Here is a 14,438-nt window from a genome sequence, read left to right as displayed (position 1 = left end):
ATTTCAGACATGTGGTTTACATATTTGTATGTGTTTGCTTAGTACATTTATGAACATCTATTTTATGTATATAAGACCTTAAAATTCTTATAACACAACCCTACCTGGAGGTGCCGGTAGGGATCAAACCAGGGACCTTCGGCATTGAGAGCCTGTGGTGGTGCAGACAGTGGTTAGTGTAAGACTGAGGCCTTGGGAGAGACCAGGGTTCAAAAATCCCCACTCATTAGCCATGAAGGCGGTCTTTGCCCCTCAGCCTGCCCTACCTCTCAGGGTTGTGAGGATTAAGAGTGTGTGTGTGTGAGTGAAGAACCATGTACTGTACATTAAAATGAGGTGGAAAGGTGGAAAAAACAGATAGACAGCAAAGCGCAAAGTAAAGTAAAGCAAAGCAAATCCTTTACCGCTTGCCATCAGGCCACTGAATGCTCCCTCTTCACTTTTATAGATCTATGTATGTATATGCGGCCCTGGCGGTCGGGGTGGGGTGGCGCTCACGCGCGCCAGGTCCGATCTCGCGAGAGGCGCGGGCGAGTTCTCGCGCGACTTGGCTAAGGTGGGCAGCCTCCACCTCCGCCGCCGCGGCAGCCCCCGGGATCCCGATCGCGGAAGGAAGGAAGAAGGGAGGAAGGAGGGGAGGGAGGGAAGGGAAGGGAGGAAGCGTGCGCACGGCGGGGCGGGGGAGGAGCCGCAGCGCGATGGCTGCCGGGCGAGGGGGCCGCCGGCGGCAGCAGCAGCGGCAGCGGGGGAGTCTCCAGAGGCAGGCGGCGGAGGAGGAGCAGCAGCGGCGGCGGCCCTTGAGGCTGAGGCAGGGGCGGCGGGACGAGCAGCAGCTGGAGCGGCGCCGCGGGGAAGGCTGGGCCTGGAGCAGCGGCGGCAGGTGGAGCTGCTGAGGGAGCCCTTCGGAAGCCGCCGGCCACACGCGAGGCAGGCCCGGCTGGGCGCCATGAGCCAAGGCAGCGGAAGCGGAGGAGGAGGAGGCGGCGGCGGCGGGGAACCCGAGGCCAAAGCCCTCCACACCAAGAGGCTCTACCGGTGAGGGAGAAAGGCAGGAAGACCTCCCCCCCCTACCCCCCGGTTTATCTCTCTCGGAGGCCTCTTCCCCGCTCCCTCCCGCTGGGTGTAGATACCTGGTCAAACGTTAATGTCGTATCTACCTAACTATATCTGTGTGTCTGCGGAGGTCACGGTGGCGGGCATGGTTCCCCTCCCCCCATTCTGCTCATATTTCTAATTCGCCCCACAGTCAGCCCCCCCCCGGGGGGGTTAGGCGAGGGTGGTGGTGACTTGCCCGGTCCCAGGGCGGGTTACAAGAATTAAAAAGCAATATTGGTTCCCAAGGCTCTTTCTCACACACCCCACGCCCCTCCCCCACTTTATCATCTCCTGAGGTTGAAAGGGCACAACTGAGTGGCCTAAGGCAGTGTTTTTCAACCTTTTTTGGGCAAAGGCACACTTGTTTCATGAAAAAAATCATGAGGCACACCACCATTAGAAAATGTTAAAAAAATTAACTCTGTGCCTATATTGTCTATATATAAAGTAATTCTCTTGAATTTTTCAATTTTTCCCACGGCACACCAGGCAGCATCTCGCGGCACACTAGTGTGCCACGGAACAGTGGTTGAAAAACACTGGCCTAAGGTGCCCCCTTTCCCTCCCCCGTTTTATGTTCTCACCTACCCTGAGGAGGGAGGATAGGATTATCACCATTATTTATTAGCCGCCTATGGACCTAGGGTGGGTTACAACAGTTAACACCAAATATTATGACCTGGGGATCTTTCTCACATCTGTCTCTTCATCCTCTACCCCCCCCCCCCCCCGGTTTCTGAGAGGATAAGGGGGATGAGGATCAATTCCCCGCCTAAGGGCCCAGAGCAGGTTACACTTATTGAAACCCAAGGATCTTTCTCATCCGCCCATCCCATATCTTTTATCTTCCTTTGCATTTTCCTTTACAGCCCTATGAAAGAGCACAATTGACTGGCCTGAGCTGGCCACCTCTTTTTGTATTTTCAATGACCCTGAGAGGGGAGCTGTAGAGGCCAAGGTGCCTTCTCACCCCACCTTTAATCCTCTTGTCTTCACCCTGGTCAGTTTAATCTTAATGTATATAAGGCAGAATAATGCTATAATATATCTATTGGAAGTCCGAGAGATGTATGTGCATTGCAGCACTCCTGAACAGGAGGCTGGGTGAAAGTTGTTATTCTTATTACTAAAGTTATGGTGCACCTATCACCCGGAGGTCCTGAGGCAGATTACATCAATTTCAAATTCAGAAATTTAAAATAATTAAAACATATTTTGTATAGCTCAAGGTTTTTCCTCACCTCTCACACAGCCTTTATTCTCTTTATTCCCCATGAGGTCAAAAGAGGACAACTGAGTGGCATAAGGTGTTCCTCCCCCCCCCTTCCCAGTTTTTCTTCTCAACAATCCTTAGGTGAGGATGAAAGAGGGTGACTGAATGGTACCGAGGTGGAACAGGGTGACTGAATGACTCAAGGTCCCCTCCCCATCTTCTGAGCAACCCTGTGAGGAAGCCTGAGCTGGGAATGGGCCCAAATCCCTTCATCCCCATCTTATCCTCACTTGTGAAGGGGTATGCTGTGAGAGAGAGGCTGGACCAAGGTCACTCAATGGCAGCAGGGATTTGTACCTGGGTCTCTCCCAGCCACCCATTTCTGCCCTGCTCCCATATATAGCTTTCTCTCTTTCTCTCATTGATGGAGCTTGGAAAGGAGGAAGCTTTCCTTAAATTTGGCACAAACTTATGGATCCATCGTTCTTTTTTATCTTCACTGGGTGATAGGAGGCATTTGCAATTATTTTATTTCACCTTGCTCTGTTGTTTTTTGTTTTTTTTTAAAGGTCCAGCCCTGCCTTTTTTTTAATCAACCCTGACCCTATCAACCAGTTTCTTCTTCCATTCCCACTTAAGCAGAGTACGATGGGGCAGGAAACCCAGAGTCAAGGGTGTAAAGAAGTTGATAGTTTCTCCATATGTGGCACTTAACAAAGCTCTGTCCGCTGCATCTGCCTATTTCCCTCCATCATAATTTTCAGAATGTTATATGGAGGCAGGTTACTTCACAGATGGATTATGGCAATTCTCAGTGGCTATTCCCAGGCCACCGCATGCAAGTTGAATGCTGGATGCACTTTGTTGCCCTATCCCTCTGCTTTATAGCATATCACTTCAGAGTAAATAATTCTGTTCCTTTCTGTCCCCACCTCATCTGCTTTCCCTGTGGCTCCACATAGATTCTCCTATCTCCTTCCTGACACTTTCTTAGACAGCAACCTGGATTTAGACCCTCCAGATGTTGCTGAACTACAACTTCCATCTGCCTTAGGCCAAGGACTGGGAATGCTGAGAGTTTTGAGTTCAGCATTGTCTGGAGGGCCAAAGGTTTTCCACATCTGGTTTAAGACACAGTGGCAAACCCATGAAGCAGATTAGGCCCACCAGTACTCATTTTCCTCCCTATAATTGTGGTGGATTGGGAGGAAATATTTAAAGCTCTTCATACAGCCCAGCATGGTGATGGGGCGATCTGAGGCTCCGTTGCAGTCAGTGCTGGGATGAAATTCGAGGTTTAAACCTTGTCACCAGGTACTGTGACAAGGATGTATGTGCTATGTGCCTGCAGGTGTGAATGGTTTGTGAAAATGCTCATGAGAGAGTGGCACATGACCCTTGGAGGGTAAGCCAGCCTTTTTCAAGGTTAGCTTTCTATGGTTTAGGCATTTTCCTGCCACATCGTAGTTCACATAGCTGTCTTTTTGTGGAGGGCAGTGTGGCGTAAAGGAAGAAAACTGATGATGTAAGTGGTTTTTCTAAGGTCACTTGGTGAGCCTGTGGTTGAGTTTGAATCCTTGGCCAAGTACAGTTGAGGCTTGAGATGCAAACAGCTTTCCCTGCCTTCTTCCCTACAGTCAGAATGCTTGTCATTGGCTTGTGTTCATGGAGCATGGTATGCACTGCCATTTTCGGGTCTTTTAATAGACTGAGGCATTAGACTTGCTTTCTGCCAACGAGCAAACCCAGCAGTAGGTATCAAAATGCGCCAGCAAGGTCCAGTGCCAACCTCTTAATACCCCAAAGTGGCACTGCTTTCAGTTACTTCTTAACTGTGAAGCCTTTAGGTTTGCTTAAAGAGAAAGAGGAAAGGGTGTGTTTGAAGCCTGGTGCTGAGCACTAGATGGCTAACTACTGCCCCAAATAGTCTTCGGGTATTCCTTGCAGGTTTCTCCAGCTAACTTTCCTGCTTCAAATTACCGTGCACAAAGTTGTGCTGTATAGTACCTGTCTTTCTCACTGTCAAGTGAGCCAAAGTCACACCCAGCTTTCATGTCCCCCCAGCCAACCTTGCCTGTGTTTTGTTTCTATTGTGCTGTCCCCAAGCTCAAATTTTCCCTATGCAGAATCTTGCTTGCAGAATGTCCCTCATTTTTAAAGGATATGTACTGTGGATCTATTAATGTGGACATGTTACCTGTGTCCATGCCCATTTTTGGCCCAAGCTGCACCACCCAGTACTGGCATGTGGCCCCTGGAAGGCTTCTCACCTTAGAACTACATGGTATTTGGCACCCATGCAAGCATTTAAATCTTGGAGTGGGACTTTCCTTCCAGAGCAGTAGCAGCAAGTTCAGAACTTGAGGATAGTAGCTGCTTGGGAGTTGCTGCTTTATGGGAATAGGTTGTGTATAGGCTACCTTTTGCACACACAAACATACCCAGTGTGTGTGTGTGTGTGTGTGTGTTGCTTGCCCTTCAACCTAAGGTTCCAGTGTGGGTTATAACATTAAAACCCAACAACTTGCAACTATAAAAAGTTGGTCCTAAAAACATACACCTCAAGAGGTTTGCTTCCAATATCTTCATCTGGAAGTATGGAGAGGTAGCTAACATTCTGTGGGAGCAAAGGAGGGAACAACTAGAGTGTACTGTCTAGTCAGGATTCAGCCACCGGCAGTTGGAGCTATGGACTTTCTCCATCAGTGGAGACTATTCTGTCAAATGCGGCTGTTCTTTCTTCCTAACAGGTATAGGACTCTGAAAGGGTGGCTCTGTTAGATTCTTGTATGAAAACAGTCTGGTTACACCGTGGCAGACTTAGGTTATTTATTATGCCACAAGCATTTGTGGACTAGAGCCCCTTGTAAGATACATTTTCAGCTGCTGCTGATGTGGATTGACGGCCAGGGAGTAGCAAGTGATGCGCTAGGTCAGGCCTGACTTCCTCCATGCAGCTGAATTCTGAAGACTGCTTGGAGAAAGGAGCAAGCACCTGAACTAGCTGCACATTGCTTAAAACCGGAGGATTGCCTCTTAGCTTAACCTTGCAGTAAAGGTAAACACACTGACCAAAGGTAACTAGCCAGGTGGTGTGCCTGTTGCACCCCAGAATTTTATCTGCAGAACTTGCACTTTTGCAAGTGCCACATGCTGTTCGTTCTGCATTTGTGAGAAGTCATTCCTTTTGTGTGGCTGCACTGGTGCTCTGGAACTCCCTGCCAATTGACATTAAGCGGGCACCCTCACAATACTATTTTAGACACCTGTTGAAAATGTTTCTGTTTTAACAAGCTTGTCCAGACACATGATTTGGTTACATCTGTTTTTAAACTTGTGTTTAAATGTTTTCAGATGCTTTAAAATGTTTTAAATATGCTTTTATTTTATCACAGTACAGTATTATTTTGTCACCGATGTATCTTGATTGGGTGAACAAGCTTTAAGAAACCAAGGAAAGGAGGAAGATCACGGCAATACAGAATTCCCATGCAGCTCTCAAAGCTGTGTCTTCCTTATGTTAATACTTGCTGTTCTTTTGTGTCTCTTGTAGAGCTGTGGTAGAAGCCGTGCATAGACTGGATCTCATTCTTGGAAACAAGGCAGCTTATCAAGAAGTTTTTAAACCAGAGAACATCAGCTTGAGAAACAAGTAAGCAAGCTGACTCTCTCTCTCTCTCTCTCTTTTAAGTTTTGTAGTTCACTTAGGGGCATGGTCTTGAAGGCACAAGCTCTACCCTTGCTGGAACTAAGCAGGTATGGGAAGGACACTGTGCAGGGACTTGTGGACACTGCCTTCAGTTTCATGGAAGAGACCAGATACCGAATGGAATAAAAAAAATACTGGCAGAAGCTTAATATTAATGATATGATATATAAGCCTGCCTTTTATCGGGCCAGTGGATTATTCAGTGCAGGATATTGCTTCGTTCTGCAGCAGATTTCAAACTTGTGGTCAGAGCTGTTGCTTTACACATAATGTTGTTTGGGAACACCCTTGCAGAAAATTTACCCCATAATAAAGTTTACCTAGCCTATTCAACTGCACATACCTTTGTTAATTATGTGACACAGCAGTAGCCTGAAAAAAACGGTGGGGTGTGGGTGTGCAAGGGGCTTGTGCATTTGGGAGTTCAGCGGAACTTGCACAGAAGAAGCTTCCAAGCAGACTGTGCTCCAGCTCTCCCAGTTTTAAAAAGCTATCTTGCCTGGAGACAGTGACCAGGCAGTCTGGAAGCTAGAATGACTGCCACCTTGTCCTGCTTTTTCCTTGGCTATTTAGTTGCCTCAACTATGTGGGATTTTTTTTAAAAAATATAAAAAGTATTTTATTGCTTTTTCACTTATAAAAAATAATAATTTAAAATAGAATAAACTACAGCAATACTAGTTAGTTTGTCATTTCTCGGGGGAAATGCCATAAGAGCAGCTTAAAGTTAGAACTGCTACTTAAAATAAGTTTATACTGCATATTAAAGTTTCTAGTCCAGTAAGTCCCTCTAGATGTTTCTATGGGTTGGGGAGGTTGTCTTGAATGATTGCCATGTCTCATATGGGATGCCAGGTGTTGTAAAAAGTAAAGGGTTCATCTGGCCTCTTGCTGCCCTGACCTGACATTTTGTGTTAAGTTGTATTTTGTTAAGTTGTATTGTGCTATTGACCCAGATTGCAGGATGCAGTGGAAGATGGGTGGCTTCAGACTGCACATCATTTTGTTCTGCTAGGAAGGGATCATAGCTTAAGTGGCTGTTTTAGCTAAGTTGAAGGCTAACCCCCCTCTCTTTTGCCCACTCTCCCAATTTCCTGCCGTAGGTTACGTGAACTATGTGTGAAGCTGATGTTCTTGCACCCAGTGGATTATGGGAGGAAAGCAGAAGAGCTGCTGTGGAGGAAAGTTTACTATGAAGTCATTCAGCTCATTAAAACAAACAAAAAGGCAAGCTGTCTCTGAACCTTGTTGAAAAAAAGCATTTTAAAATTGAAAAGAATAAAAATAATAATGTACCCCTGCTTTCCCCAGCCTGGAAGCATAGTGCAGATGTAAACAGTAATAGCAATGTTCCTACAAGACCTGAAGTGGAGAGAGACTGAAAGTTGCTATTATCAGTATGAAGGAAAATGTTAACATAACCGTATACTGCGTAATATGGCAGGTGCAGCTTGTCCTGTTGTCTTTCTTTGTGTACTGGATGAATGGCCACCAGTTCATCATAAAAGCTGGTGGGTTTTTTGTTTGCTTTCTGGCCACATTATGTTTTTGCACCAGTTTTTCAGAAAGTGTTATGTCCCAAATTTTGTTTCCCCCTTGATTTTTGCATTTAAACCACTGTTTCTGAAACTTTTTTGGCCCCCTTCCCTCTTGATTCCATAAACTCATCCCCCGTGCCCCCTATCATAAAAAGCATTCACAGTAGCAGTTTGCACAACCCATTCAGGATGATAGTAACACAATAATATTCAAAACCGCAACGATTAAATGCACATTTATTCAAAATCCAATCAAAACTATGTAGCTTAATTCACCAAAATGGATGAACTTCATTCAGTAATACCAGCTTTTCAAAGACTGATAGTCATTTACACTTCCAGTGCCCCCATGCTGCCCCCTTGCATCTTTGTGCTCCCCCTAGGTAACCCGCCCTGGGGCAGTGTCACCCATTTTGGGAACCACGGATTTGAACCCTTTGCTTCTTTCCAGTTTCTAGCTACCAATATTCCTGCTGCCATTAATAAGTAAACAATTAAATGTTTGTACTCAACCATTGGTTGTCTCCACTGAATATGCTAAGCATTGCTATTTCAATGGGTTTCTTTTAAAAAGGTTTCCCCAGTATTTTATTTGTACAAATACCTCATCCCACGTCTCAGATCTCATCCTTGATCTTGTTGTTTTAACATGTAAAGGCAGCAACATAAAGTGGATGGGCTACTTCTCTTGTGGGGCCACAGTGGTGGTTGTTAAGCTGCCTGCAGCCTTGGCTGCAGATTACACAGAGCAGCACCCCACATGACCCCTGGTTCTCCTGACTTTTTCCTTCCTTGCTTCAAGTCTGTGGAGTGAATAGTGCATAGGAATGGCTACGGTCATGGAAGCCTAATTAAGGAGGAAATGTACGGTGTACTTGCATGCAAAACTCCTTTTGTCTGCAGCATGCAGAGGAAGGCTAACTTTTGAGTTGGTGATTGCTCCTTATTATCAGCTGAGTGGAGAGAATAGCAGCAGTGGCTGCCCCAAATCCCCTTCCGTTGACTTAAGGGAGGGTGCAGCTTTTCACAAGCCCACCATTGGAGAATAGTGGAGTTGTACTCGCTTTCCAAAGCGTACAAGCCGTAAACTGACTTTTCACCAGCTAAGTAGCCCTCAGGCTGGCACAGCTCAGCTGTGGTAGGGAGACAACAAGTAGCAAAATGCCAGTGGCAGCCTACACATTGCAAGTTCTACAGAAGAGGGGTGGCATAGAGCAGTGTTTTTCAACCTTTTTGGGGCAAAGGCACACTTGTTTCATGAAAAAAATCACGAGGCACACCACCATTAGAAAATGTTAAAAAAAATTAACTCTGTGCCTATATTGACTATATATAAAGTAATTCTCTTGAATTTTTCAATTTTTCCCACGGCACACCAGGCAACATCTCGCGGCACACTAGTGTGCCGCGGAACAGTGGTTGAAAAACACTGGCATAGAGTGGCCAGAAAAAAGAAGAGTTTTGTGCTGAACTTAGCTATGGCTTTGTCTACCTTTTGAGAACAGGGAGGGGGGTGAAGGTGGTGGTGAAGCAACTGGAGATGCGTTCTAACTTTATTTCCACCTCCCCTCTTCTTTTTGCTCCCCACCCCACAGCACATTCATAGTCGCAGCACCCTGGAATGTGCCTACCGGACTCACCTTATTGCTGGCATCGGTTTTTACCAACACCTTCTTCTCTATATCCAGTCTCATTATCAGTTAGAGCTGCAGGGCTGTATTGACTGGACACATGTTACGGATCCTCTGATAGGTCAGTATCCAGATGCTGACATACGTTTTATTTACCATTCATTTATTGCTTTTGTAACCCTAACTTTCATCCCAAGGTGACGTCTGTGGTTTTCTCCCATCTCATTGAATACCCACAACAACCCTGTGAGGTGGGTTAGGCCAAGAGGCAGTGAGTGGCCCAAGGTCACCTGGTGAGCATCATGGCCTAGTGGGGAATTGAACCCTGGTAATGGAGGCAAATGTAAAAGCCAAAGCTATAATTTAAATGGGCATATGCTGCATCTCGCCAGAGTGGGGATGGTTGCAACCACTTGAGCCGTATGGCTCCTAGGATGGCCAAGTGTCCTACTTTACAGGGGGGGCAGCCCTCTGTTTGAAGGAGCATGCAGTCCAAGTCCAGTTTGAAAATAAAGAGCTCTGAGAAGAGCAAGTAGGGGTGGTTGTGGGGAACCTTGAAATACCTTGGCTGCACACATTATGTTTAAATGATGGCAATGAGCTTGATGACTGACTAGGGATTCAAGCCCCGCTGTTCCAGGTCTTAGTCCAGCACTCTAACCACTACGCCACACAGGCTCTCTATTTTAAGAACATTTTATTCGGTGCAATGGTTACTCAAATCATCTGCACTTACCCGTTTACTTAAGTAACGGAAAGCCTCAGTACAGTGGTACATCTGGATGCAAATGGGATCCGTTCCGGAGCCCTGTTCACATCATGAGCAGTCTGCAACTTGAAGTGCCGCATCTGCGTGACGTGATTCGGCGCTTCTGTGCATGCGCTTGACGTCATTTGATGCGCCTGCGCGAACCGCCAGACCTGGAAGTAACCCATTCCGATACTTCTGGGTTCAGTGCATTCGTATCCCATGATGAACACAACACGCAGCGTTCGCAACACAAGGTACGACTGTATCTGAGATGTCCCTCCCACTGCAAACTTTGCACAAACCTTACAGAAACGATGAGAGCACCCATCTTTTAAGAACAAGGGTGGAGGCTTTGTCCAGTGTCTACCTTTTAGTGTGGCAGGAACCCCCTCTGGGATGGCCTCCACTCTGTAACATACACATACGTCATAGGGGAGCTGGGAGCCATTGAATTTAGGACATTCTGCATGCCAAGCATGTGTTCTGCTGCTAATCTTTGCCCCTCCCCATATCCAAGGTGGTTTGATTATCCTGGCCATGTTGGTATTTCTCAGGAGCACTTAAGATGGTCTTACTTGACTGGGCTGTTGCAGCATTTTAACACACATTTGGGTAAGACAGTCGGAATTCAGTTGTAGATGATTGGCAGTCGGTTGACTGACTTCTTGAAAAAGGGAGTCCATACTGAAAAGTGTCCAGATACAGATATTTTATTTTAAGGTGTTATCAGTGTTATGTTTAAATCTAGGAATGTGAAAAATATGAGGCGGGGTGTTATTTTGTATAGAATTGTGTTGTGAGTATTGCATTTCTAATAGGGCCTACATAATTCACTTCTTTTGTTTACACAAATATGGGCCTTGTCCATATGTTAAATGGGGTTTTACAAAATGGCATCTGGGTTGGTTTTTACAGCTTTGCTCTTGGTGTAATTAATCTTGATTGCATTATAAGCTGCTGAGTTCTCAGTAAATCACATAACATAGAATTTTCCAGATAGTTTGTGAAGGATCTGGTTTTACAGAGGCATTGGCCGGGGGGGGCGGGGAGTGGGATCTGATGGCCAGATGAGTCCTTTGACCCTCGTGAGATGGCTAGAAACGGCTTTTTTGTTCACTTGGACACGCTCAGTTCTTGACTGGTGGGAGTCCATCGCTTCCTTGATGGCTGCCTTCCAGAATGATGCACTAAGAGACTTGTGTCCTTGGCAACCATCGCTGTGAGAATCCCATTAATACTGCTGCAGAATTTAAGCCCTCAGAATGCCTTCTAATCCACATTTAAGATTGTGTAGCTTTTGACACATTAATTGCACTTTGAAATCTTACCTGGGTTGCTATTGTGGTGGGGGCAGAACTAAAATCCATAGTTGTGGGGCTTAATATATGTCCAGAGTATGTACGGATGTTGTTTTTGTTCCAAACATTTCTTACAGTACTCTAGTACAGAAATTAAGGGGACCTTTTTGTATTGCATGTTGTTCTCCAGCCTTTGCCAACCTGGTGTCACCCAGATGTTCTGGATTACAAACTCAACTGGCTCCAGCCAGTGGAACTAAGACATCTGGTGCACAGCAGGTTGGTGAAGGCTGTTTAGCTGCCATGGCTATTGGAGCCGGGGGTGGACAGCATAGGACTGAAACCCCACCCCCTTGACCACATGAGGTCATCTCTGCCCCCATGAGGCTGTTCAGGCTTTTTGCATTTCCAAAAATAAAAGCAGAGGCTTTCAGGAGATCACAATCTGCAGTTTGTGTGGTTTATTTGTGGAACAAGCCTAGCCATATGAGAAAAAGCAAGCATGGTGATTCTGGTGCTGGCAGGCTCTCCACTGTCGGCTTAGAGCCCCAGCTGCCTTGCTCATCCCAGGTTACCATATTCCTTGTGTCTTCCACAGGCTGCAAGAAGCCTGTATCTGCATCGGAGAAGGAGATGGAATGGGCGCAGATGGCCTGCCACCGGTGTCTGGTTTACCTGGGGGATTTAGGTGAGTACTAACAGTGGAGGGACATACTTGTGGAGATTGGGGTGCTGCTCTGGCCCAGTGATCCACAGTTTTCTTGCATTGCAAAGGGGAAGCAGACTCCATCCATTACTGACTAGCAAAGCCCTAAATGGCTTCGGACTGTCTCATCAAAAGCCCCTTTAATAATTCCCTCTGTGAACTTGTCTGTAGGAGGCAAGGAAGTGTTAATGATATTCCATGCTTGTTGAGCTTCCTCCTTTTGGGATTTTTCCTTAACCTGAGCTTAAGACTCTTCCAGGATTCTCCCCCCCCCCAACCCCAGGGTTATCCTAGTAGAATTGGAGGCATATATGTTGTGTTTTTGGATATTGCATTGGACTTTGGTTTCAAGAGGATTGTGAAAAGTTATTTAAACTTTCCAACTGCCCAGAGATGTGAATTTGCTTCATTTATTGAATAAAGCCTCACTATTTCACCTGCCCGTAAGGCCTCCCAGATGCTTTTGTAGCATTGTGCTGCAATTCTACACCTTTTCTTACTGCAACCCATAAGTCTCTTGTGTGTGCTTCTTCCTCATCAGCTCGGTATCAGAATGAATTAGCAGGTGTGGACACAGAATTGCTGGCCGAGAGATTTTACTATCAAGCCCTTTCTGTTGCACCACAAATTGGTAAGTGTTTAGTCCATGTCTTATGATCCTTCCCCCAGATTTGTCTACCAGGCAATTTTGTCTTCAGGTTACAAGCCCATTGCAATGTTTGCCAGCCTGCTCACAATTAAGATGGTCAGTATTTGTAAACTACTGCCCTGCCTCGGGCTGCTCTTGGCTCTTGTTGGAGGCAATGGAGCAAGGGATTCTTTGACAGATCTGAGCTAAATCAGGCCTGTGATGGTAATCTCCCACACTGAAAGCAATGTGGGTGTATCATGTACATGCACACTGTCCTTCCTGTGTGTTGTCCACTGAGAGGAATCTCCAGTACTCAACAGCTTCAGGACTTTCCCCACATGTTTTGTGGAAGCATCTTGGGCCCACCCAGCCCATAAACCATGTATGTGGGAGAACGAAAGCATCACTATGTGTCTCCATGACTTCAGAGGGCCGTGGTGGAGGTGGCAGTAACCTTTCCCACTATTGCAGCTATTTTCTCCTTCTGGTTACTCTGGACAGGAATGCGGTGAAGAAACCCTTGCCTCTGTCTCTCAGCCAGCACAGCAAGGAGTTGCTTAATTGGCAGAGCCAACATTGCCAGTCCATCAGCCAATTTTTATGTATTTAAAAATGTGTCCCTCGCTTTTTGAAGTACTATTTCCACAAAGCAGCTTCCTGTGTCCAATAAAAAACAGTCCCACAGTTCAAACAATATTCTTAGGTCTGTGGAAGCTCAGCCTGTGTGGGTCTGGCCTGTAAAATCTTGATGACAGCTGTAGGACCAGGCTGCACAGATGTTTTGAAAGCTGTTTGGCTGCTTCCAGGGCTTTAGATACAGCCTGGCCATAAAGGGAAGGGGACTGAGGGATTCAGGCTTTGCAGAATCAATTATCAAGCTCCCACTCCCTGTCCCTTCTGGGTTCCTCTTAAGTTCTGCCTTCCACCTGCTCAAATGGTGGAAATGACTAGATATGCCTGTCTGGAAGGAGCCCATCTCCTCTGGTCCTTTATGGGCTCTAACACAATCCCTTCTGCAGTCTCTTACCTCTTGGTTCCTGCAAAGTAAGGAAGAGCAGCCCCTTGTATTTGCAAAAAGGCCATGGGTTGAATCTATGTATGGATGAAATTTCTATGTCGTCCTTCATCTGAGGATCACAGGGCAGTTTACAATATAAAAACAGACAATTGCATACCATAGTAACAAACAAACAAAACCCCAAGTGTATGAGTAGACCCATTGAAATCAGTGGGTTAAGCTGATGGTGCCCACAGATTTCACTGGGACTGTTCTGAATATGCTTTGGTCAGGTACAGCCACAGATCCTAGGTGGGACTCCAGGGTTTTTTGTTATTGTTGGGAGATTTGGACAAGCACATGTGGAACTGACTCACTTCTGCCTTTTTGGGACAGGTATGCCTTTTAACCAGCTGGGAACACTGGCGGGGAGCAACTACTACAATGTGGAAGCCACCTACTGCTACCTGCGCTGGTGAGTGTACCTCCCAAGGAGAACGAGTCCACCTGTTGCTTTGGGGCAGAGAGGGCTTTTCACTGTGCAGTGTGTCACCTGTTGACTTTCTTGCTCTGTGCATAGCTGGAATGTGGTTCCCATAGCTGCCTAACCTGACTGCCTGGATGCTGGTAGCTCTGTTACAAGTGCGCGTGCAGCCTGTGCCCTTGGGCTGTCAGTCTATGAAAAGCAGTTAAAAAATAAATAAATCCCAGGAACTTGTGAGCGGGGCGCTGTGTAGCTTGCAAGCCGGTTTTAGGCACCAAATTCCACAGAATTTCTGCTTTAATTATTTTAAAAATATATTGTAAACTTCAAATGAGAGATGAGTAAGTCTCCCCAAAGAGGCCTGCCAACTCAGAAGATTCCATCG

The 14,438-nt window shown here is 46.3% G+C and overlaps 1 protein-coding gene across 1 annotated transcript in view; it reads left to right on the top strand.

The window, feature by feature from the left end:
* Positions 1-786: 786 nt before the first annotated feature.
* SMG5 (SMG5 nonsense mediated mRNA decay factor) overlaps positions 787-14,438 on the top strand; it is a 31,108-nt gene continuing 17,456 nt past the window's right edge. Inside the window, exons 1-7 of the mRNA XM_033136325.1 lie at positions 787-1,035; positions 5,862-5,960; positions 7,121-7,244; positions 9,151-9,307; positions 11,834-11,923; positions 12,483-12,572; positions 13,966-14,044. Coding sequence (XP_032992216.1) covers positions 947-1,035; positions 5,862-5,960; positions 7,121-7,244; positions 9,151-9,307; positions 11,834-11,923; positions 12,483-12,572; positions 13,966-14,044 — 728 coding nt within the window. The 5' untranslated portion in view covers positions 787-946. The remainder of the gene's footprint in view (positions 1,036-5,861; positions 5,961-7,120; positions 7,245-9,150; positions 9,308-11,833; positions 11,924-12,482; positions 12,573-13,965; positions 14,045-14,438) is intronic.

This window comes from Lacerta agilis, chromosome 17 (genome assembly GCF_009819535.1).
Source record: "Lacerta agilis isolate rLacAgi1 chromosome 17, rLacAgi1.pri, whole genome shotgun sequence".
NCBI classification, from domain to species: Eukaryota; Metazoa; Chordata; class Lepidosauria; order Squamata; family Lacertidae; genus Lacerta; species Lacerta agilis.
This window is presented reverse-complemented; position numbering and strand designations above follow the sequence as displayed.